We start from the raw sequence: 24473 nt of genomic DNA on the forward strand, positions 1-24473 counted from the left end.
ACAGACTATTAACATGCTAATGGTTGAATCGCCATTTGGAAAGCAAATGTTATGACGATTTATTCATAGCACTTTGAATTTTCAGGGATCACTTTCAAACCATTCTTTTTGATTTACTGTGCCTGCTTTAGGCATTTTTCAGATGGTGAAATAGCAACTGAAACAACCACAAAATGGCACTGATAAATATTCTTTCTATACATGAGAATATTTCACTCTTCCAAATCCTCCAGAATGCTGAACTAGGGAAATGCATATATCTCCAAGCCCTTCACTCCAACCACAAGCAATAAGGCAAACCCATATAAAAGCATCCCTCTATAAAAAAAATTGTAAACTCTAGAGGGGAAAAAAAATAAAATAAATAAATAAGAAAATAAAACCAACCTAGTAACGTATAAATTTTACAATTAATCAGTTGTCTGCCTAACTAACAAAGCTAAGGGTGATCAACTATCTTCACATTGCAAGCTTGTCCTAATATTTTGCAATGTGCAGGATATAAGTGTGTTAACAGACTCCACAGATTCCGTGGTTAGTTTGGCTGTGGGGGAGGTACTAGTTATGATTTGGACAGCCATTGTCAACAGAGATCCTCCTTCTGTGCCCTTCTCCTCTTGCCTAGAAGTGATCACTAAGGGCCTTGATTCGAGTCCATCAGGAAGAATTGAAAATCCTGAAGGTAATACTGCTATGTTGCTTGAATCACATCCAGTAATCACAGATTGCATTCCATTAATATCCACAGGAGCATAGACTACCAAGGATTCATAAGCATTTGTGCAGCAATCTTGGAGTACCCACATAGGATTCTCTTTTGATTTCATTGTCTGCATTTGAAAAATTCATAGCTATTCAGAGTCATTAATACAGAAAGATAGAAATCTATTTTTGAGCTCTAGAAGAAGAAACTCACTTGTATAGTTACTGCATTGCCTCTATCTTGTCCTTTGGCTAAGTTTGCAATGGATTGTACTGGACTTCCATTTGACATGATATCCCACTAAAATTTAAGGAGAAAAACATCATCAGGATCAGAAATTCTGCTTTGCTGTATAATTTAGCTGCAGAATTCATATATACCTCATTTCTATGTGTTTCATCTCGCAAGAAATCGAAGAGGACAGGAGGAGACACTGGCAACCAAGCAGAAGAAACTACACACAAGATCACTCCAATGGGTTCACTGGGGTCATTTAAGTTCTTCCTGGAGGAAAACCTTATGTCATCTCCTGTTTTGCTTGTGACTTTGTTCCATGTATGGTAGCTTGATGCTCCAATGGCACGGCAAAAGCTCCACGTCATTCTATGTGCCAGTTTCAGAATGCTTTTCCTCCCAGCCAGGGTTGTAACACCTATTCTCCAACAACAAATCTAGTTGGAAAACATGCCTTATAGATGGATATTCAGAAGTGAGAAATGGAAAGATAGGGTTTTTACCAGTAGAATCCTTTGTTGGAACATTGGTTGCCATGTAGAAAACAATCCGTTCACACTGGAGCTGCAACGTTGCTGTCCAATGCCTTGCACCAAAAGCTAGACCACTATTCACAATGGTTCTGTACATAGAATGAACTGGGCTTTTCTGGCATTCCAAGTGCTCTACCCATGTCACCTGCAAAGATTGCCATGAAATTGTACAATTTTTACGAGCAGAACAATTTTTTTCAAGGAATAAAAAAAAGAATTAGTTGCACCAAATGCTATGTGGACAATTTGAATAATCTAAAAGCATGATTGTTGTTCTCTACAAAGAAAAAAATGTATCTAGATTAAAAACAAATGGCCTACCACCTAATAATTCCAACAAAAACTAGTAATTTTCATGTACAAATGTACCTTGCAATGACCATTTGATTTGTCCTCAATTATGCAGCCAGAGGGGCGTTTTCTGCATTTGACAAGTGAGGCATCAATATTATCTTCTACTTTGTCAATAGAAACATCAACAATTGCCCATTTCTCTGCACTAAGTTGCTTGCAATATCGGACAAAATATATTTCCCTGGTGGGCACCATAGGTGTGAGCATTTGCACCTCTGCAAACATCTGCAACAAATTTTAAACAACACATTACTACATTAAATGATTATTATAATATACCTTGGCCATTTAAAAATTTTTTTTTCTCTCCTTGTCAATTTCTTTAGATGAGCCTGGGGCCACATACTGGTAGCAGTGGCGTCAAAATTTCAAAGATTCTTGAACATTAGCTAAGGCAGGTAAAAATTTAAAGGTGGTCCATGCAACAGACACAAGGCCCCTTATCTTCTTGCCGAAAGAAATTTGTTTATATCTAATGTGAAGGGAACTGGGTCATATATTAAGTGCGGTGGATTTTTTTTTTTTTTTTTTTTTTTTTTTGTGGTGCCTTTTCACGTGAATAAAAATCTCACTTCCTTCCAGTACTAATGATTTTGTCTTCACTAAAATTGATGTTGATTTTGTCTTCAATAATTAAAAATAAAAAAGAACTGTTGCATTAAACACCCAAATATGCAACTCACCAACTGTACTGCTCCATTTTTATTAGGACCTTCTCCATTGGAGATGACATCAACTGTAGCTGCCTTTGAGATCAAGCAAGGAAACATCTCTTTCCATTGATTCTACAAGAAACAGGTCATTTAAGGCAATTAATTAAGGAGATCAATGTAATGGGCATTAATCTAAAAATGCTGATTAATTAATTAATTACCGCATCATTGAAAATCTGAACTAGTCTTGGAAGATCCACGAAAGCAACTCCAGTCTCTCTGGATGCTTCAATAGACCTTTTTGGTCTCCCACTGCTTGGATTTTCAACTCCAAACTCCTTCATGTACTCATCGTAGTTAAGAATTTCACGACCTGTCTCAACGCTTCTAATCCAAAGCGGCTCCCCTGCAGTAGCCATTTTCATCAGCTCTTCCATTGCTTGATTAACAATCTCCATAATTCTCGATTTCTCCAGCCCAAAAATTCCAGTGTAAAAATCTAATGAACTTCTGTTCTCTTGCTCATTTCCTGCCGAGCAAGAGGGTGCTGCACCTGAAGGAGAATTTCCTAGAGCTGCTCGAAGTTTTTCTACCTATAAATAATCGTTATAATTAAGTATACGTGATTTCCATTAATTAACTATTGAAAAGCAATTAATTCTAACCTCAGCTTTGAGTTTGGCATTCTCAATACGTAATTGCTGTTCCTCAGTTGTTAAGGAAGAGTCTCTGCTGGTAGTAGCCATGCCACAGTTGGGGCAGCAAGCTTTATTAATGGTCTCTCTCATGGCCTTATTTTCCTCTCGCAGCTTCTCCATTTCTGTTTTCAATAAGGAGTTCTCATGCCTCTCTTGTATAGCCTGCAATATACACATAGCCATTTCATTGTTATTGTACACACGGACTAATATCTTTTTGGTATTATAGAAAATTAAGAATTGAAAATTAAAGATATTTACCTTAATTTGAGTCCTGCGATTTTGGAACCAAAACTTGACTTGTCTAGGGGCAAGTCCTAATTGCTTGCTTAATTGTTGTCTTTGTTTCTCATCAGGATGTGGGGACTCTTTAAATAAACTGTAAATTAAGCATTAATAAATGATTAATCGAAGAAAGAGAGAGAAAGAGGCCACATTTTAATCAACTTTAGAGAGAAACATGAAAAGAATGCTTTTTGGTTTCTGGGTTATTACTTAATATAATAATGATAATCTTATTTACTAATTTTTTAATATATAATTATGACTATGCATATTATTTTGTATGCATACCTAGACAATAAAGTATATTCTAAAGTTCATTTTGCCAAGCAAAACACAGAAATTAGCAAACCCCATGCACATATAAATATTAAATACATGTCTATATTTGGCCAAACTGGCTAATACTCACTGCATCTACAGTTCATAACTACAAGTATTATTCATATGCATAGTAGATAAATAAATATTAATTAATCATATAAAAATACAAGGAAATTTGGAAAATGAGAGAGCACTCACGCTTCCATTTCTCTGATTTGCTCGGCGGTGTGTCTGTGATATTTCTTTCTCTTCTTCTTCTTGTTCTTGTCATCACCTGCAGCAGCATCATCATCATCATCATGTTCTCCTTCTCCTTCAAACTCATCATCTGATCTTGATCTCATGGGCCCTGAGTTCTCGCTGCTAATCTCAACAGTACCTTCTCTTCTTCCTCTTTCTCCTCCACTCCCCTCTTCCCCTTCCTCGACCTCCATCTCTGAAGCCTCGGCCACCCCGTCTGCATTGGCGCTGCGGAATATTCCAGCCTGCAATTGCAAGAATTATCACTTGCGATTTCCATATATAAATATTTGCATACAGATACATGCATAAAACTACATGCACAGACATTCATTGGAGTACATATTGGTGGGTCTTGAAGATTGTAGCCATAAAACCAAAAAAAATAAAAAAAAAATAGAAGCAAGATATGAGTATAGTGCAAGCGAGAGAAAACAGAGGGAAAAACATGAAAAAAAGAGATGGAAAAAAGGGAAATTACAAGACTGAGAGAGAGAGCAGGAGAGGCGAAGAAGTCTTTGGTACGAGAAGTGGGTGGGTTAGACATGTCGACAAGGCCCATGGCAGAGAGAAGTTCCTCTCTGGGTGACGAAATGGCTATTTTAAGGAGGAAGGCAACAATGGAGGCAGAGAGAGAGAGAGAGAGAGAGAGATAGGGGGGTGGGGTCTTGTTGATTTAAGGATATAAAACAAAAAATGAAGTAGTGATAGAGAGAAATGTTGCAGAAAAGGGCTGGTAGGAGTTGACTGTTAGATATTGTTTGGGTGGAAATATAAACATCCAACTAACTTTAAAGCAGTTGAATCTACTCTTTCCAACGGTATTTCCAGCTTCTTTCTTTTGTGGCTCCAGCCACACTCCTTAATCAATTAATTCATTTTTCTGAAATTTCTTCTCACCAATGGTTTCCATGCTCTAAGATTGTGCCAATGTGGGCTACAGCGCAAGTTCCTTTAGATCTCATAGGCATAGCGCCATAATAATAACAATTTTTTTTTATATATATAATTTAGGCTTGTAAATATATTTTAATTATATCAATCACAACTTTTCTAATCTGTCTTGAAAAGCTTTGATTCAATTCCCATTTTTAGATTAAATCCTTCCAAGCATTTCCTTGTTTCATTAGTTAAATTGAATTCTATTTGCTTAATTTTACATCTAAAGGGCAACAATCTTTTATTTACCAATTGATGCTACCATGAGCTCTTTTGATCAATTGGGAGTGAATGTAAGTTCACTAGTAAACACAGGAATGAAGTTGGTGGCTTACAACTAGTCATTTCAATACTCAAATCAATAACTTATTTAAGAGAGAGAAAAAGTTATGAATATAAGTGTAATGTAGCAAATTAAGTAAAGTAAGCATACTTGACTTGTAATGTTGCTTTAATATGTATAGGCTAATGTCTAGTGATCATTTTAGGCGGTTATGAAACTCGTGTTGTTTAGTTATAATCTCGAGATTTTCGATGAGTATATCTCTTGTTAAGCATATGATCTTCATTAGTCGATTATTCGAACTATCTTGTCAGACTTTCAAATGATATGAATCATTATCCTATTCTCAGCTATTGCTCAATTATAATGATTGAATCATCTCCGGTGTTGACAATGAAAAATTTATAATCTTAAAATTTTAAATTAAATATAATATTAAATTTATAAATAAAATTCTTTCACAAAATCCATAAAAAATTATTTTCAAACATTTTGAACTCAACATCATCAAATGCACCCAAGTGCATATAGCAGCCTTAAGGACCCATTTTCTTCTTCTCATTTTCTTTGGTAAATGACCCATTTTCTTTTATTTTATTCAACTTTTCTACTAGACCACAGTTAATTATTCTTTATATTAATTACAAATCAACTTGCCCTAATTTTCCATATAATCACGTGCTTAATTAAAGCCAGTTTTTTACCCATTGGTTGGATTTAAAAATCATCCATCAAAACTACTTTTCCTTGTTATTGTAATAATCAAACCTAATGGTCTTAAGTGTTTATTGATCATATCAAATTGAATTCATGAATTTCAAAGAATTATGAGAATAGTACCTTAAAATTTTTAAATATACGCAACTATCTCCATGATCATAATTCTTATTATTTTTAGAGTGAGAGGAGTATTCCTAACTCAGGGTCATGAGACTTTATAAATATAATAATAAAAGATCTACCACATTAAAAGAGGAGTCAATTAACTCTTATTTTTATAATTATTTATATATTTTTTTCAATTAATCTTTCTTAAATTTAACTATTAAATATTTTTTTAATAAATAATATATTTTTATTAATAAAAAATTAATTTATTTTTATATATTAATTTTAAAATTTTTTATTTTATATCCTTAATTGTAATATATAGCTTACGTATAGTCTATCCATAAGAAACTCTAATAATAATATCGTTGAGCATGATAATCTGATTATTAATTTAATGAGATAATCTTATTACATCTTAATTTGAATTTTTGGATTAACATGATAATTAAATATAATTTCTACTTAAAAATATAATAAAAAATAATGACGAATTGTCTAATAATTTATTTTATTAAATATTATCTTAAATTTAATAATAAATTTTTTTATAAAATTAAATTAAATCATAAAATCAATCAATAACATTAAATTTCTAATTTAAAACGTCATGATTATCATATAAAATTTTTTTTTTATATTAAAAAAAAAACTCTAATAACTATCAATAAAAATTCAAATTTAATATGGGGTGCATTAATTACAGCACTAAATGGGCTCTTTTCTTTTCTTTTAATATCAAATCATACTTTTTGTTTATTTATTAAAAAAAATAACTTTTAAAAGAAGGATATCAATTTTCTCCATATATACATGATCAAGGATATCTTTTCTTTTCTTTTCTTTTAATATCAAATCATACTTTTATTATTGTTGGGTGGGATGAGCCGAGCCGTATTAGAAGAAGCAGCCAAGTAACAGTGGGCCAAAGTCAAACTGATAGAGTCACAGCTAACCTGGAAGGCAATAAATGAAAGTCGGTTGTTGTTACATCAGAGTTATGTGAGAGTGTGTCCTCATGTCATTTAAAACGCAGAATTAATGAATTTGGCTCCAAGATATTTTCATTTGGTTCAATAAATTTTTGTCCAACATGTGTATAAAGTCAATTTTCTTCTTCTTCTTCTCTTGTTACTGAAAATTACACTTACCATATCCCACTTAGCTTAATCAAGGCCAGGCATTCTTTTTCTTCTCCTAATAATTTTCTTACTAACAAACAAATTTTCCATAATTATTATTCAATCACAGTTAATTTCAAATTACCAAACCCCTGAATTGGTCCTTAAGATTTATACATTTGAAAGTGACACCTACATGCCCAAATTAGGTAACCAATTAAATGCATCCATTATCTTATCTAACTTCTCATTTATTAAACTAAAATGAATAATCACCCAAATTGGGTTCAGCTCTTAACACACTTTATCTCAAGTTTGAAATTCACTTATTACTATTAAAGTTCCTCATGGGTAGGTGATCTATAAGCTCTATATTAAATTTTTAGTGGTTTGTAGGTTCTCTCTAATTTTAAAATAGAAATACTATTTACTCTTAAACTTTTTCCTAAAAAAAAATGCATAGGATTATATTTTTTCAATACAAATAGGAAAAAAAAAAAAAAAGAAAGAAAAAAGTGCATGGTATTCTTTAAACTTCATTATTGTTGTGAATTTGGGGCAATTGAAAATGAAAAGGAAGGAAATTATTTGTGTAAAAATATTTTAATTTAATTTTTTTTTTAAAATCAACTTATTTATAATGGGGAAAATTGCAATACCTATATCACCTATTAATTGCTTTATAAGTTTATAGGCATTTGTTTTTCACTCTATAGCTGAAAATTATACAAAGTTGAAGGAGAAAATTAATTTATACCTTAAAAGAAACTTAGGCATACTTAGCCACCCTATAATGTTGCTAATTAAGAGGAGTGGGTCCCAAAATCTTAATTAGGGTGTAATTAACGATGACCCCACTTGTCCACTAGTGGCTTTTAGGTGCACTGAGATAAGATGCCATGTCTAACACAGGAAAGTTGACTGGTATTTTTCTGGCCTAAGACTTTGATTTGAGGAGCTTTTCATAGGACTTTGGCAGACATAATTTTCAAGGTTTGACAGGCACGTGTTACAGTTCCAAAGCTCAACTTACAACATTGTAACACAAACTCAAGCAGAGTGTTGGGTGGCAGTGGAAAGCATAGTGACAATGGTGGTTACCCTTTTTTCCTCGTTCCCTCTCCTCTCCTCTCTCTCTCTCTCTCTCTCTCTCTCTCTCTCTCCTAACATTTTAGTTTTTTTCCCTGTATTTTATCATTTTTTCCATCAACTAACCATTAACTTGCTGACAAGGTCATTAGAATCTTGATTATAGTTAATGCTGCAGACAAGAGGGAGAAAAAATATATATATTCGTGAATGCCATTATTAGCCATGAGCTTTTATAATTAAAGTTTTGGTGCTATATAGGTTATGATTGAGGGCTGATCCGCAATTCAAACCATCTCACAATAATTTCTCTCTCTCTCTCTCTCTCCCATTTACAGTTTTGTGCGTTGTTAGTTATGAATGGTAGCTAACATGAAGCAATCACATGATGCAGAACAAACCTAAATACCAAATAAAAAAATGATTTGGAATTCCTTTTGGATTTCTCTCTCTACTTTTTTTTCCCTTTTGTTTGTTCCTTTTCTTTTCCTATATCCTCTCCTTTTTCTATATATATATATATATATATTATTTTTGTGGCTTTGAAATTTGAATATATTTTTTCATGGACCCGAATTGTGATCCGATCCGAAAATTTCACGCTGCAACCCGATTAGGAGAAAAAGTAAGATCTGTAGTGGTAGCATAGGACATGGGCCCAAAGCCCATCACTGATATTGCCCTCACGGTATGGACCAGTATAAATATTGTAATATTCTACCCTTTGCGTTAGAGTTGTGAGATATTCTGGAAACACACTGGGATTAGAGTTTGAGAATTCTGAGTGATTGTATCTTACTCTTTTCATCATAATAAAACTTTTTTCTCTTGTCTTACCCATGGATGTAGACCTTACGATTGAACTATGTTAAATCCTGTGTTATTCTTCTTCTCTTTTTTATACTGTGTGATTGTGCGATTTGTGTGTGTGCCCTAGATCTGTGTGCTTGTTATAACAAACTGGTATCATAACTTTATGCGCAAAACCTAGGGTTTACAGATGGCGTTGTCTTCAATAAAGTATGAGATGGAGAAGTTTGATGGTGGATCGAGTTTCAGTCTGTGGAAGATTAAAATCAAATCTTTCTTGATCCTACAAGGTCTATGGAAGGCAATCGATGATAACTTTCCAGAAGGTATGAAAGAGGCGGAGAAGGCTGATCTGAAGGAGAGAGCCTTGAGTGTGATTTTCATGAGCGTAACTGATAATGTCCTACGCGAGATTGCTGGTGAAAGCTTAGCATCTACGACATGGAAGAAATTGGAAGAGTTATACTCTGCTAAATCGCTAACCAACCACTTGTATCTGAAGAAAAGACTTTACAATCTGAGAATGAGGGAAGGTACGCCCATTAAAGAACATATGCATGAATTTACTTCAATCATTATGGACCTGAAAAATATTGATATTGATATAGATAGTGAGGATCAAGCCCTTATTGTGTTATGTTCTTTGCCACCCTCCTATGAGACTTTTGTTGATACTCTGTTATATCGAAAAGATAGTATTTCACTAGACGATATTAGTGATTCTCTAAAATCAAAGGAGTTAAAAAAGAATTTTCTAAATAATAGAGAAAGATTTGAGGGAAAAGGTTTGGTGAGCAAGGGAAGAATACATTCAAGGGAGAGTTCTTTTAGCAGGAAGAAATCTAAGGCCAGATCTAAGTCAAAAATGAAAAAGGCCAACTGTTTTGAGTGCGAGGGGCAAGGTCACTGCAAGAGAGACTGTCCCAAGTTCAAAAAAAAAAGGGAAAGCAACCAGAAAGTTCTGTGAATGTGGTTGACAGTTTTATCAATTTTGATGATGATGACAGTGCTGGAAAAATTTTATCTGTGAGTTCAGATCATGGACAAAATTTCTGAATTCTTAAACTGGTGCTACTTATAACATGTTTCCACACAGAAACTGATTTGTCACTTACAAACAGATGAGTGGTAAGGTATTTCTGGGCAATGATTGTGCATTATCTATGGAAGAAATTGATAACATCAGATTGAGGATGTTTGATGGCGTTGTCAGAATTATAGAGTGTTGGCATGTTCTAGGACTAAATAGGAACCTGATTTCTCTTGGGACACTTGACTCTCATGGATTCAGATACCATGCAGAGAATGGAGTTCTAAAAGTGTGCAAAGGCTCTGTGGTACTCATGAAGAACAGTTTGGTTTCATGATTGTATTTTCTTTAGGGTAGTACAGTTTCAGGGGAAGTTGCAGTAACATCCGGAAGCAATAATCAGAATCAGACTCAATTATGGCATCTGCATCTTGGTCATATGAGTGAAAGAAGATTATTTGTGTTAAGCAAGTGGAATTTGTTAGACGGGCAGAAAACAAAATCTGTAGACTTTTGTGAATACTGTGTGTTTTGCAAACAGACCAGGATGAAGTTTGATAAAAAGGAAATGTGCAAGACCAGAGGAACAGTGGATTATATCCACTCAGATCTATGGAGTCCTAACAGAATCCCTTCCAAGAGCGGTGCTAGGTACTTTATGACTTTGATTGATGATTACTCTCAGATGGTGTGGATGTATTTTCTGAAAACAAAGATGAGACATTTTTAACCTTTGTAAAGTGGAAAACGATGATTGAGAAGCAGACAGAAAAGAAGGTCAAGCATCTTAGAATTGATAACGGGTTGGAATTTTGCAATGGTGAGTTTAATGCATTCTGCAGTAATGAAGGTATAGTGAGACACCGCACTTGTACAAGGACACCACAACAGAATGGTATTGCAGAACGCATGAACAAAACGCTTTATGACGAAGCACGAAGTATGCTCTTAAATTCAGGATTAGGAAAGGATTTCTTGACTGAAGCAATTAATATAGCCTATTTCTTGGTTAATAGATCTCCATCTATAGCTATTAAGTGCAAAACTCCATTTGAGATCTAGTCCGATTCACCTGTTGATTACTCTCAGTTGAGAGTGTTTGGTTGCCCTACTTATGCTCATGTGAGAGATGGTAAGCTTGAGCCGAGGGTAAAAAAATGCATATTTCTAGGGTATGCATCTAGAGTGAAAGGCTACAGGTTATGGTGCAATGATCCAAAGTCTCTAGGATTAATTATCAGCAGAGATGTGACATTTAATGAGTTTGCTTCATTGGATAATCAAAGGGAGAAGTCAATAGCAGAATCATATCACAATATCAGAGAACAAGCGAAGCTTGATATTGATATTTCAGCAGTTCAGTCCAGCGATTCAGAGGATGAGGTGCAAGATCCTGATCAATAAGAAGATGCACCTGAGCAACAGCAACAGGAACCATATAGCATTGCAACTGGTAGAGAGAGAAGACATATTAGACCACTTTAGAGATATGCATATGCAGATCTAGTTGCGTTTGCCTTATTAGTTGTTGAGACAGTTGATGTGCATAAACCTAGCAATTATAGAGAAATTATTTCTTGTTCAGATGTAGATCAGTAGATCGGTGCTATGAGTGAAGAAATTGAATCTCTTCACAAGAATCAGACTTGAGAGCTTGTAACATTGCCTAAGGGACAAAAAGTGGTAGGTTGCAAATGTGTGTCAAGAAAAAGAAAGGCACTCTAGGGGTTGAAGCACCTCGATATAAGACATGGTTGGTAGCAAAAGGCTTTACTCAGAGGGAGGGGATTGACTTTAATGAAGTTTTTTTTCTAGTTGTGAAGCACAATTCTATCAGAGTCTTACTTGCTATGGTTGCTCTTCATGATCTAAAGCTTGAGCAACTAGATGTGAAGACAATATTCTTGCATGGTGAGTTAGATATGAGTCAGCTTAAGAAATTTGTCATTCCATGAATGGAAAACCATGTTTGCTTGCTTAAGAAATCTTTATATGGTCTGAAACAATCTCCTAGGCAGTGGTACAAAAGATTTGATACATTCATGGTTTGTAATGGCTTTAATCGTAGTTCATATAATAGTTGTATGTATCATAAGAAGCTTTCAGATGATTCATTTGTTTATTTACTGTTGTATGTGGATGACATGCTTATCTCTGCTAAAAGCATGTCATAAATTAACATTCTAAAAAAGCAGTTGAGTGATGAGTTTGAGATGAAGGATTTGTGTGCTGCAAAGAAGATATTGGGAATGGAAATTACCAGGGATAGAAGTGTTGGGAAGCTTTTCTTGTCTCAATAGGCCTATGTTAAGAAAGTGCTCAAGCGTTTCAACATAAATAATGCTAAGCCTGTGATTGGTCCGTTTGCTGCCCATTTCAAGTCATCTGCAGACATGTCACCAAAAACAGATGAGTAGATGGAGCACATATCTAGTGTTCCATATTTGAGTGCTGTTGGTAGAATCATGTATGCTATGGTATGCACCCGACCTGACATTTCACATGTAGTTAGTGTTGTGAGTAGATACATGACGTATCTTGGGAAAGAGCATTGGTAGGCAGTGAAATAGATTTTGAGATATTTGAAGGGTACTACAGATGTTGGTCTGACATTTGACAGGCCAAGATAAGTTTTTCAGTTGTTGGCTATGTGAATTCAGATTTTGCAGGGGACTTAGACAAAAGAAGATCTTTGACAGGTTATTTGTTTACTCTTTCTGGAAGTGTTATCAGTTGGAAGGCAACATTGCAAGCTACAGTTGCTTTGTCTACCACAGAGGCTGAATATATGGCCTTAGCAGAGGCAGTAAAGAAAGCTTTATAGTTACAAGGTTTAGTGGGTGATCTTGGGTTGATACACAATAAGGCAACAGTGTTTTATGACAGCCAGAGTGCAATACATCTCACAAAGAATCAGATGTACCATGAATGAACTAAGCACATTGATGTTAGTTATCACTTCATTTGGGACATTGTATCTCAAGTGACTATAGTTGTGCAAAAAGTCTCTGCACATGATAATCTATCAGATATGATGACCAAGAGAGTCCCAGTCAGCAAGTTCTGAGTGATTGTGTCTTGTTATTTTCATCATAGTGAAACTTTTTTCTTTTATCTTGCCCGTGGACATAGACCTTACGGTTAAACCACATTAAATCCTATATTATTTTCTTTCTCTTTTCTATACTGTATGATTATGCGATTTGTGTGTGTGTCTTAGATTTGCGTGCTTGTTATAACAATATATATCTAAAAAAATCTTCCATTGAGAAAATCACAAATAAGAAAACAAGAATTCTTGCAAGAGCAAAGGATTGCTTTCTTTACTTTCAAGACACGTGAAGTTTCTTGTGGAGGAAGTCTGAGAGAAGAATCTTGAAAATTTTAAGGGTATGCAGGAAGATATAGAAAAATTTTGAGGAAGATGAATTTAGAATATGATGAAGTGATCAGAAAGTTACAAAAGAAGGGAGGTAAAAAAGTTCACCGAAAAAAGAAAGATAAAAAGGCCAGTCCAACAGAGGTTACTACTTCAGCTACTTTAATAAAAAATAGTCTTCATACAAAATAAAGTGCAGACATGTCTAATTGATACTTTGCTGGATTAGAAAGTTAAAGAAAGTGAAGAAATGTGTAATCAATAACCTGGTGGAAAATTCCCAACAAGTCCTGCGTAGAAAAGAAAAATAAATCCTTCTCTTTGAAGGATTGAAGATTTATGCATCAAACATACACAATTTAAGACTAACTCAGCCATATTTGAGGATATCAATTGCTTTTCCAAAGTAGTTTATTCTGATTATTTTCCAGTTTTTTTTAGTTCAGTTCTCTCCATTCATTCTTATTCTTTTCATCTCTTTTCTAGTAGAAGTATATCCTAATTCTATCTTCAGTTCAAACAATTTTAATTGTTTACTTTTAAAAGTAAACAAATGTAAAAATCAGTTTTCATATATAAAAATTTCAAGATATAAAAATCAAAATTTGGTTGCGTACTCCTGAAATATGATATGGGTGCAGACATATATACATTTCACAGGTATGAACAGCACATATTATGGGCCCTGGCATTGAGTTTCAAGGGCCAAAAAAGCACTTTTTACAAAAAAAAAAAACAACATTTTCAATGATATTAAAAAAAAAAAAAACAGTTTGAAAGAAATTATTTTGTTATTTTTCTATTCTTATAACAAACATGTCAAATTTAATTTTAAATCAATTTTAATACTCTATAACTAATACATTAAAGAAAGTACTTGTATCTACAGCAGCTTTAACAGCAATATCAGACAAACCCTATATATGCAATTAGTTATCATACTAGTATAATACATGTTGTGAAGGCACCACATATTTCACAACTCTGCACAGATTAAATTCTGATTCAATTTTCCTGATCACTAGCAATGGAACCTGATAAAAAGCCAGGCCACACAAATAGGAGTATTCTAGCAAATTTCTCTATCACCATCATCGCATTCTAGCAAAATGCAAGCAATATAGCTTATTTGTATTTCTTTCTCTCTCCCCCTCTCTCATTATCTTTCACCTTTTAAAGCTATCATATGTCAAACAAGAATCAGGATACTATACATAAACAAAATATAAATAAAAGCCTTCCAGTATAGTAGTTTGCATCAGCTAAGACTAATAAAATGACATTTAAATAGAAATTTCCAATGACTAAGCTAGACAGAAATTCGAACACGACACGATATCTGCATGAAACCACTGCTGTAGCATATAATTTTCCCAGAACCAATTGGCCAATCAAATGCAGAATATGGATACTGTCGTATTGGGAAACGAGTCAAATAAGGATGCCTCAACAGGCTGTTAGAACACCATTAACATGAATTATGAAAGATCCTGCATTATCAAAGGGCTTCTAGTCTTCATCCAACTTAGCGAGACAGTTAGATGTTGAAGAGTAGATATAACATGGTGGTTTTGGAAGTCAGGTAAATAACTACCACCATATAATGCCATCCAATATTGAATGCATTATAACAAAATGGAATGAATGCTTATGAAATTTTATAGAATAGATTTCTTAAAAAGAGACTTGATGTGCATCTGTACAATTTTAGGTCATGGAATTAATTGGTGGAAAGTTATTTGCATTTTATGTTTGAACTCTTCAAGTCTCTTTATAATCCCCTTCAATTAATTTTTTTCAGAAAGTCATAAATTACAATCACAGCAAGAGATTTGAAAGCAAGCTACCTACACTTGGATTTCTTCAAATTCAAGATAATCAAGTGAAACTGGAGCTCCATAATTCTATTATGGTTAGATATTTGGCCAAAACTCTTTTATATTATATAGACAATGGCAACAACACATATAATAGAGTTCATCAATATTAAATTCAATCATCTCCATTGCATAGTTCAATTTTGAAAAAAAATAATAAGGCAGGAACAAATAACTACCAGTCCACAACTAACACAAGAATGCCCGCCCTAGATGTCCAATTTATACCGCCCCTTTTAGTATTCGTAAAAGCAAAGCATCTGAATTCTTACAAGATAAAGTTATTATAATAACATAGATACACGTTTGTGGATATTTACACTGACTAATCCTCTCTATAATCATATCCAGTGATCTTATCCACACAAAGGAATGACCCATGGTTTTCAATTGTGGAATACTGTATCAAAAACAATTTGGACATGATTTATCATTAAAAAAAAAATTTGGACATGATTTGGCGTAGCAGAGTATGAACACAGAAATTCAGGAATGCATCCTTTGGTTCATTAAATTGATACCATATATAAGGCATTACAAAACATACAATTTATGCTATTAAGGGATCACATAGTACAAAATTCAAGTAAGAAAAACTGCACTAAGCAGAAGTAATATTTCACACGGGTATGGATATGTATCAAAGCAATAAAAATGACTTTTTTACTGTTGGATACTGCATGTCAACAATCTTTCACATATCTGTGTTATTTTCTAAACCTTGATAAAGAAGTGTCACAAAATTTCAATAAGCAGAACAGTAACATTTGAGCAATGCACTTTTAAGTAATGAGCTCTGAACAAAAACTAATGAAATACAAACCATTAGTGTTGATAAGTTTCTCTAACGAAAATGTTTGAAATGGTTTCCTACTGCTAGAGCTTTCTGAACTACAAGCTCTGGGGAAGATCAAATGTATGAAGACCCCCTGCATTCAAGGGTTTCCTTCTTAAAAATATTTCTCTTTAGGTTTAATCCCACTGCCCATAGGATCAAAAATGACAAAACCCAGGTCACTGATTTGGTGCTTCCCCAATGTCTCAAGAAGTTATGACAAGAAAAGGCATCAATACCTCACAAATAAATCCCTTATTTTTCTGATAGAATGTAAATTAGGAAGCAAGGTACAAAATTCTAACTACAAAATCAGTAATCTTCAAAAATAATGACCAACGGACTAAGGAAAGAGTAACCTTCCAAGAAAGCAATGCCAAAGTAAGAGAAAGATGTAAATTGCCTACTTTGTTATTAGTTAATAAAAGCAAAAGTCAAGGATGCAAGTAAAAGACTGACATAATCCTTCTTCCAGTGTAAAATATAAGTTCAACAAAACTATTCTCAATGTTTCAATATGGTTAGCTTCCACTCCTCATTTTTGATACAGATCAATTCACGGCAATATTAACTCTAATCAGCAATCTTTGACTACTTTTTTTGAACTCTAACTCTCTCTCTCTCTCTCTCTCTCTCTCTCTCTCTCTCTCTCTCTCTCTCTCTATATATATATATATATATATATATATATATATAGACACATGCACACGCACATAGGCTCAACCTATGTTCATGGGAGGTATCAAGAAGAAACCTTCAGGATTCAGAATATATTTCCAGCAACATACTTGGGGATGCCATTGCTGCTTTGGTGAGATGCAGCACACAATGGCAACAAAATGCAGTTAAATGTGCTTCTTCATTTCTTTGTCTCCATCTATACTTTACTTGCTATAAGAAAAGGTAACAGACAATGGAAACGATCAGATAGAAAGGAAGTTTGATGGAATGGCAAGAAAATTGAGCCAAAGCACCACATAATTAAGGGAGCAGTATGTCTCTTCAGGAGAATGCATCTTGATAGACGGCATGTAGTGGAAGCCATGGTCTCTCCCATTCTTGCTAGTCAGCGTGAGACAGTTAAATTGCATAGTTTTGGTACATGGAAAGAACTGTCTTTCTGGAGGAGTCAAATCATGAAATTATAGATAAACAATCACTGAGATAGTAGTTTCCTCTCCTTTTTCTCCCTCCAAAGGAGAGGGTTGCACAGCAAATTGGAGTTGATTTTTCTAAATTCTCTTTCTGGTGATGATTGACAGCATTGTCTAGTAGTGACATTATACTCAGGTATTTGTTTGTTGTTTGACAATAGATGTCAATCAAAACATTATCATTCAAATCCCCTAGAGCAATTCTTGCCTATGTAGTATGAATGTGCAGTGTGACATGATACTTTATGCAAGCAAGCTTAGGAAGAAATCAATTTGATTCGCTGTGCAGCATTGAGGTTTGTAAGTTGTAATTAAACATGTTACAGGCACAATAAATAAATGTACTTCTGTCCCTTAAGAATAACAGGTTTCTCAAAATAGATTCTAAAGAATAGTTTATTTCACAAGAAAATTTTAAAGTTATGGAAAGAATAACATAAAAACTACTCTGTTATCAACTTTCTGTGACCTCATTAATTCTTTTTCCTGCTTCAGTTAATGATTTTAAGCCATAATTAGTTAGATAAGTCCAATGGATAGCACCAAAACAAACATTCAATCCTAATGGATTCAGTTAAAAAAATAATAATAATAGCAGAGTATTCAAAAAAGTTATATTAACAACACAAATTTTCTCCATCAAACTTTCAACAATCAAAATTAGATACAAGCATTACCTACGAGATAAAATCATTCTCATTGAGATGATTTAATCCGAACACTGTTGTTGTCTAGAACCACACTGATACCTTGATCTGAAATCCCAAAAATCATCATGCTCGCTTATTCTGACAGACGCTATGATTGAATGACCAATCGAGGACTCATAAATTAGTTCAAATGCCTCTCCAATAGAGTCACTTAATCCTTCAGCGATGATGCGTCCTGCATTTCAGCTGAACTCTATGAGAGACCCTCAAGAACAATGACCAACTTGATCATAAGAAAACAAAAGTTTATATTAATGAAATCGACTAAAAAAGACATCTTCATTTTCTCGGATCAATCACATACAAAAAGCATGAGCGAAGCCTAAAAAAGTTTCCTCCTTTCATTATCCTGAGAACAGAATTGGTATGTCTTACCTGATTGATACAAAGCTCTTTAGCCCATAAATACTAACTTCACAGGAACATCAAAACAAGAATCCGACTAAATTACATAGAAATCCGAGGCCAATCCAAGGCTTGCGCGATGTACTGATGTTATTCTGAGCTTTTTAAGTATTTAACTATAATAGGATCTGTTTGGTTGCTAAGAAAATTTTACAAAGAGAAAACGCATTTGGAAGTGGAAATCCATCATTGTTTAGGAGCGAAAAATGAGAATTTCAAAAATTGCCATCTAGGGTTGACCAGAAGTGCCAGTTACCAGTCACGAATCCCTAGTTTCTCTTGCTGTCGGGTGGCTCGACCGCCCCAGTGGGGTGGGATGGATGGCCAGGGATCAGGGGCATGCAAATTCGGATGTTGATAAGACAGAGTTCGGTTTGGTTCGATTTTTAATAATTTTAAAAATTTTCGTTTTCTATTAAAAATTAAAAAATTTGCAGTTATCAAGTGAATTATTTTTGATTTTGATTTGATAAATAAACTAACCGAAATAACTGAACGATTATCACTATCCTTTCTGACAGAAGAGCCGCAACTTCCTCCATTTGAGCAGATAACATAGTTTCCACAAGTTATCCTTCTAAAGACAAAGAAAAATGAATGCAGGGTCAAATTTGATGAGATGCTTGATGTTAGCCTTGATTGTAATATTTGCCCTATGAGCCAAATGTCTCTCATATTTTTGTGCTGCAAAGATATGGACTCCAAATATTGATCGCCTATTTACTTTTGTTGATTCATCTTGGCCTTGACAATATTGATGCCAATTGTGGTTCTGAATATCATAACCAGTTCAGCTGGCACTTCCTCCATTGCAGATGTCCAAAAGCCATAGTCAGAAGAAACAGGTTTTATAGTCTTCGCTAGGGGTGGGCATTCGATTCGAATCGAACTGAACCGAATTAAATTATAAAAGTCAAATTTTAAATTTTAGAAACTGAACCGAACCAAGATGAGTGAAAAATTAAATCAAATCAAATCGATTTGGCTCGGTTTAAACCGATCAATTTTGATTTTTGATTGATTTTTTAATTTAGACTTGATTTTCAAGTTATTTTATCTAATTTTGACTTTGATTTGAACCTAATAACCATTAATCAATAAAATAAAACAATTAATATATATATAATTAAATATAATTCATAAATTTCTCATAAAAATAAATCAATTCAAAAATAAATTAAATTCGATTTAGTTCGATTTGAATATTTAAATTACTATTTCGTTCAATTTTATTTAACCGATTTTTTCTCTTCAAAACCGAACCGAACTAAAATAACTGAAATTTTTATAATTTAAAATCGAACTGAACCAAACCGAATAAATTCTAAAACTAAACTAATTAAACTAAATTAACTCGATTCAATTTAATTTTTCAATTTAAACTGAATTCTGTTCAGCCTTAACCTTAGTCTTCACACTCTCTAAAGGTAATTATCACAAACGTCTGCTCATCTTTACAGGTGTTTTTGTAAAAATTATTAAATTTTAATTTTTTTATAAAATTTATAAATTTTAATTTAATTTTATAAAAATTATTATAATAAAAAAATTAAAAATTTTATATTAATTAATTAATTTATAAATAAAACTATTTAATTAATAGTTATTATTTAAAAAAAATAAAAAAAGGAGAGTTTAAAAATTAAGGATAATTAAATGCGTTTTGTACATTATATTTTTTAAAAAAATTAATAAATAAATTAAAATAATTATGAGTCAATTGATTAATTTAAAATTTTTTAATTTTTTATTATTAATAACTTTTATAAAATTAAATTAAAATTTAATAAAATTTATAAAAAAAAATAAAATTTAATAATTTTTATAAAAGTACATATAAAATTGAATAATCACGTGTATTTTTACCTAAACTTTCATCATGATAAACATTGAAGGCCTTGTAGTGGAATCATTATGTAAGCACCGAATGGCAATTTTTATCATCTCCCCTTCTCCAGATCGAGACATATCATCAATCTCAAGAATTACAGAGTTTGTTTCAAATTTTTTTTTTTAAATTTTTTGAACATTTTTCATGTAATTTGTCTTTTATAATTTCATCAATTATGTGCAATATATATTTATTTAATCTAAATAAAAATTAATAAATAGAGAAATTAATAGTGCTACTAGTTATTGGATCCAATTCAAATCTTGATTTAATTAAACAACTGAATAAACAAATCACTAATCTAATCAATAAATTATAAAAATAATTAAATATGCATTCATTAACATAATAAATAAATTTAATTAGTTAAATTTTTTTAATTTTCTAAAATTATATTTTAATATCTAATAAATTATATTTATTTATTAAATGGTAATTTTAAATTTTATAAGTAATTTATTAAATAATATTTAAAAAATTAAATAAAATTTATTTATTTTTATAACTTATTAACATTATTAATATTATATAATATAAGAAATATTTTTTGATAAATACAGAGTATATCAGAAACCATTAACAAGGATAGCCAACCCCTATTAAATCATGAGAAAGCTAAGAAACACATGTCCGGGAGATCCTGACCTCAAGGTTAGTTGTTACTCTACACACAGCCACACCTGAACAAACCTCCAGCGAGGTTAGTACTCCCACCCCACGCTCCTGGCCACAAAGCTGGAACATTTGTGGCGTTCATTGCTTAGTGCCTCTCGTTCTCTCTCTCTCTCTCTCTCTCCCTGCAATCAAAGAGGTAAAATTCACTGAACCCAGTGTTGTTTTGAAAACTAAGTTTTTCAGCACTTATCAAATTTTGTTCTTTTATGCTTTCTTGTTCTTTCTTCAATATGTTTTCTTTCAGGTAGACATGGCTTCCATTGTTGCAAGCTTGCCTCCTCCAGCACTGGTGGTCCCTGTTAGAAGCACCCTTTTAAGGACTCTTCTAAAACTTCCAATTTCTCCCATTAGAGGTGAGCTATATAGATTCTAAAGGATATAATTTGGCTATTTTTCCACCAAATTCATAAACTTTATGGTTCAGTTCAACTGTACTTGTTTATTTGAATAAGTTAATTGCTTTAGAGATTGATTATTTAAATGGGGATATACTTTTTTGCTTTCTGTTCTTCTTGGTGGATACTGGCATTAATACTGATTTGAATGGGGCGCCATATTCAATTTGAGTGTTAAGATTCCTTGATCTTTGCAAACGGGGAAAATAATAATCGGGTTTGGGCTTATGAACACTACCCTGTGAAATTTAGGCTGAATTAATTGAGCATACTTTTTTTAGCTGTAAGTGCTTTTGAGGAAAGTCCACAATGATGAGCAGGTCAAAAAACAAAAATCTGCTATTGCCTTTTGAAGTAAAAATGACGAATAACTTTTTATTTCCAGAAATTAAGTTAATGGTATTTATCAATGAGTTCTAGATTTCAGCTTTATGTGAAATTAAGGAAATTTCTAGAAATTTGGAAATCATAAATCTATTAATGTGGTGTTGAAGCTGCACAGTTGTTATTGATGATTCTAGCAATGGAATAAATTTTCAGAAGTGAAATAGAGCAGCAAGGCACCTGGATTAAATTCCCTCTTTATCCATGCTTTTCCTCTTTTATTATTTTGTTTCGTCAACCCTTGATAATTATGCATTGTAGAGAGACAGAATCGTGTGGCTCTTGTTGTGAAGGCTGCTGGAGAAAGCTCTGAGTCATCAACCTCCCTCAGCATTGTTAAGTCTGTGCAGAATGTTGTAAGTCTCTCCTCTCTCTCTCTCTCTCTCTCTCTCTCTCTCTCTGAGTGTGTGTGTGTGTGGGTATATGTGTATGATTTTATGCTCTATGGTATTCCTAGGTCAATTCATCTGTTTCCGGCTTCTTTTATCATCATTCCTTCCAGTATTTGTAGTGTCTACCATCCTAAACAATTGAAATCTTCTTTCATTTTGTTGACCGTGAATACTGAACAATATGTTTGCTTTAAGATTCATGGATGCTTGATTTTAATTGTTTAAATTATGCATCATTTAGCTATACTGTCCATGTAAACATTGTATGTATTTCTGATGCATCCTTGATTGATCTGAAACAGTGGGATAAATCTGAAGACCGGCTGGCTCTTTTTGGTTTGGGGTTTGCAGCTATAGTAGCTCTATGGGCATCAACAAATCTTATATCAGTAATTACTAGAACTTATTCCTTTATATATAATAATATTAGCAAAAGTGATTAGGTAGAGAGATCTTGAAACATTGATTAATCATGTAATTAGATGAGTATGATGGAAATTAGTAAGAACAAGAGTTTAAATGAAGCAGTCAATAGAAACAGCCACATAAAATGTTACATCTACCGGTCTTTTATTTTCTTTTATTTATTTTTTCTTGTCGGACAATGATCAAATACTAGGTTAGCATCAATCTTTTTACAGCTTACATAAAAGAACCCCAGTTTCAGATATGTCCTCCAAATTGAGTCTAGAAAGGTGATAACATCTCATGAAGAACTGTTTTCCACATTTAGAGGCGAAACTAGGATATAAGTTTAAACCATAAGTGGAATAGTTTTACTTATTATAGTTATATTTCTGGCAGAGATCTTTAAATATAGATTCCCATCTCTTAATCCTTGCTCAATGCATATGCTTATGCACACACAACTTATCATTCTACTGCTTTTACCATAATGACAATTCTGATAGTTTTAATTTTGTAATTTACTTGGTATTTATAGGCCATTGACAAGTTGCCGCTTATACCAAGTGCATTTGAACTTATTGGCATACTATACTCTTCGGTGAGTTTATACACTCAGAATTTCAGAGGAAAAGAAGAAAACTTGCAGCAATATTTATTGGTCTAATGGGTTATTAAAATTTAAGCTCTCTCTGTCTCTGTTGGTTACTCTGCAAATTTTTTCGTTTTCTCGATGTAAAATTACTGCATTTGTATTTTTCTTATTTTTTGAAGTACTAACATAAACTTCTTTATCCATTTCAGTGGTTTGTATATCGATACCTCCTATTCAAACCTGATCGGCAAGTAAAATTCCAGTTTTTTTTTTTTTTGCTTTGGTTACCATGTTATTAGAATGTTCTGTAGTGCTTGACTTCATATATTTAATTGGCCCTCGAATACCTATTATGGAATCCTGATTTTGGAGTAACATAATGTTTAATTTGTTCCCATTTTTGCTTGCAGGGAAGAGCTATTCCAGATTATCAGCAAGTCAGTATCTGATATCTTGGGCCAGTAAATCATGTGTATAATTTTAGATCATGAAGTTTTCCTTTATTAAAACTTAATTTGCTTATAGTTTCATTCTGTGCGGATGCCGATTGTCAAAGAATATGGCATCTTGTTTTGAGCTGCACTTGTTTGCTGAAGATGTTTGAACTTGCTCTTCATGGGTGAGGCATGTGTGAATTGGTTAATGCAATGGTTAAGCCTTCCATAAGCTATTTTTATAATTTATCGAAATAATTATATTTGTTTAAATTATTTTTCTTATTTGATGGATTTTAATTTTTTACATTACCACCTTTTAATGCGCAATATTAGCTGTTTTAGTAGTTGTAAATTGTTTTACTTATTAAATATTAATTTTTAGTGGTTAGCTGTTTATAACCGTTGAATTAACTGTTAAATGTAAAAATAGTGATATCATCTTATTGATCCTGGTAAAAACGTTTTCTCAACCTCTAAAAACTAGAAGAGTAGTTTTTTATGAATTGTTCAACCTCTAAATACTACTATAAACACTATCATTGAACAATATAATTAAGAATATTAAATGCTACCTTAAACGTTGTTGCCAAACATGACCTAAAAAAATGGGTGGATTTTATTTTTATTTTTGGTTTAATGATTAATGAAAATTCTAAACTTTAATTTTTTTTTTCATATTGATACTATCATTTTAATTTTAACACAAACCATTAATATTGATAATATTTTTTAAATGTTTTTTTTTAATTGGAATTGAAAATATGCATGTCAATCCTATAAAATTACTTTTAATAAGAAAAATAAATATAATTATACAG

General features: G+C 32.8%; 2 protein-coding genes and 1 long non-coding RNA gene across 3 annotated transcripts; 1 reads left to right on the plus strand and 2 right to left on the minus strand.

Annotated features, from left to right (window-relative positions):
• Positions 1–158: 158 nt before the first annotated feature.
• On the minus strand, positions 159–4673 carry LOC110644347 (homeobox-leucine zipper protein GLABRA 2). The gene is given in 12 exon segments (XM_021797063.2): positions 159–478; positions 480–830; positions 917–1003; positions 1084–1355; positions 1441–1615; positions 1840–2049; positions 2508–2609; positions 2699–3070; positions 3143–3337; positions 3437–3554; positions 3980–4266; positions 4503–4673. Coding segments are annotated over 12 exon segments (2289 nt in total). The 5' UTR covers positions 4584–4673; the 3' UTR covers positions 159–439.
• Positions 4674–17903: 13230 nt separating this feature from the next.
• LOC110644352 (uncharacterized) lies at positions 17904–18958 on the minus strand. Its single transcript, XR_009149557.1, has 2 exons — positions 18452–18958; positions 17904–18251 (listed from the first exon to the last, which is right to left on the minus strand). It is a non-coding gene; the product is annotated as an uncharacterized LOC110644352 (long non-coding RNA).
• A 2075-nt stretch (positions 18959–21033) lies between these two features.
• Positions 21034–23925, plus strand: LOC110644351 (protein CURVATURE THYLAKOID 1C, chloroplastic). Its single transcript, XM_021797071.2, has 7 exons — positions 21034–21183; positions 21292–21400; positions 22088–22182; positions 22521–22607; positions 23162–23224; positions 23428–23465; positions 23629–23925. The coding sequence occupies exons 2-7, from the start codon at positions 21298–21300 to the stop codon at positions 23681–23683; spliced, it is 441 nt and encodes a 146-aa protein (XP_021652763.2). The 5' UTR covers positions 21034–21183; positions 21292–21297; the 3' UTR covers positions 23684–23925.
• Positions 23926–24473: the final 548 nt, after the last annotated feature.

This window comes from Hevea brasiliensis, chromosome 6 (assembly GCF_030052815.1).
Source record: "Hevea brasiliensis isolate MT/VB/25A 57/8 chromosome 6, ASM3005281v1, whole genome shotgun sequence".
NCBI classification, from domain to species: Eukaryota; Viridiplantae; Streptophyta; class Magnoliopsida; order Malpighiales; family Euphorbiaceae; genus Hevea; species Hevea brasiliensis.

What these genes read in the sequence shown, in the direction of transcription:
- LOC110644351 (XM_021797071.2), top strand. Translation starts at nt 21,298, where the DNA reads ATGGCTTCCATTGTTGCAAGCTTGCCTCCTCCAGCACTGGTGGTCCCT. An exon ending in CATCAACAAATCTTATATCA is followed by an intron (nt 22,608 to 23,161) that starts GTAATTACTAGA and finishes TGGTATTTATAG; the next exon opens with GCCATTGACAAGTTGCCGCT. An exon ending in CTCCTATTCAAACCTGATCG is followed by an intron (nt 23,466 to 23,628) that starts GCAAGTAAAATT and finishes TTTTGCTTGCAG; the next exon opens with GGAAGAGCTATTCCAGATTA.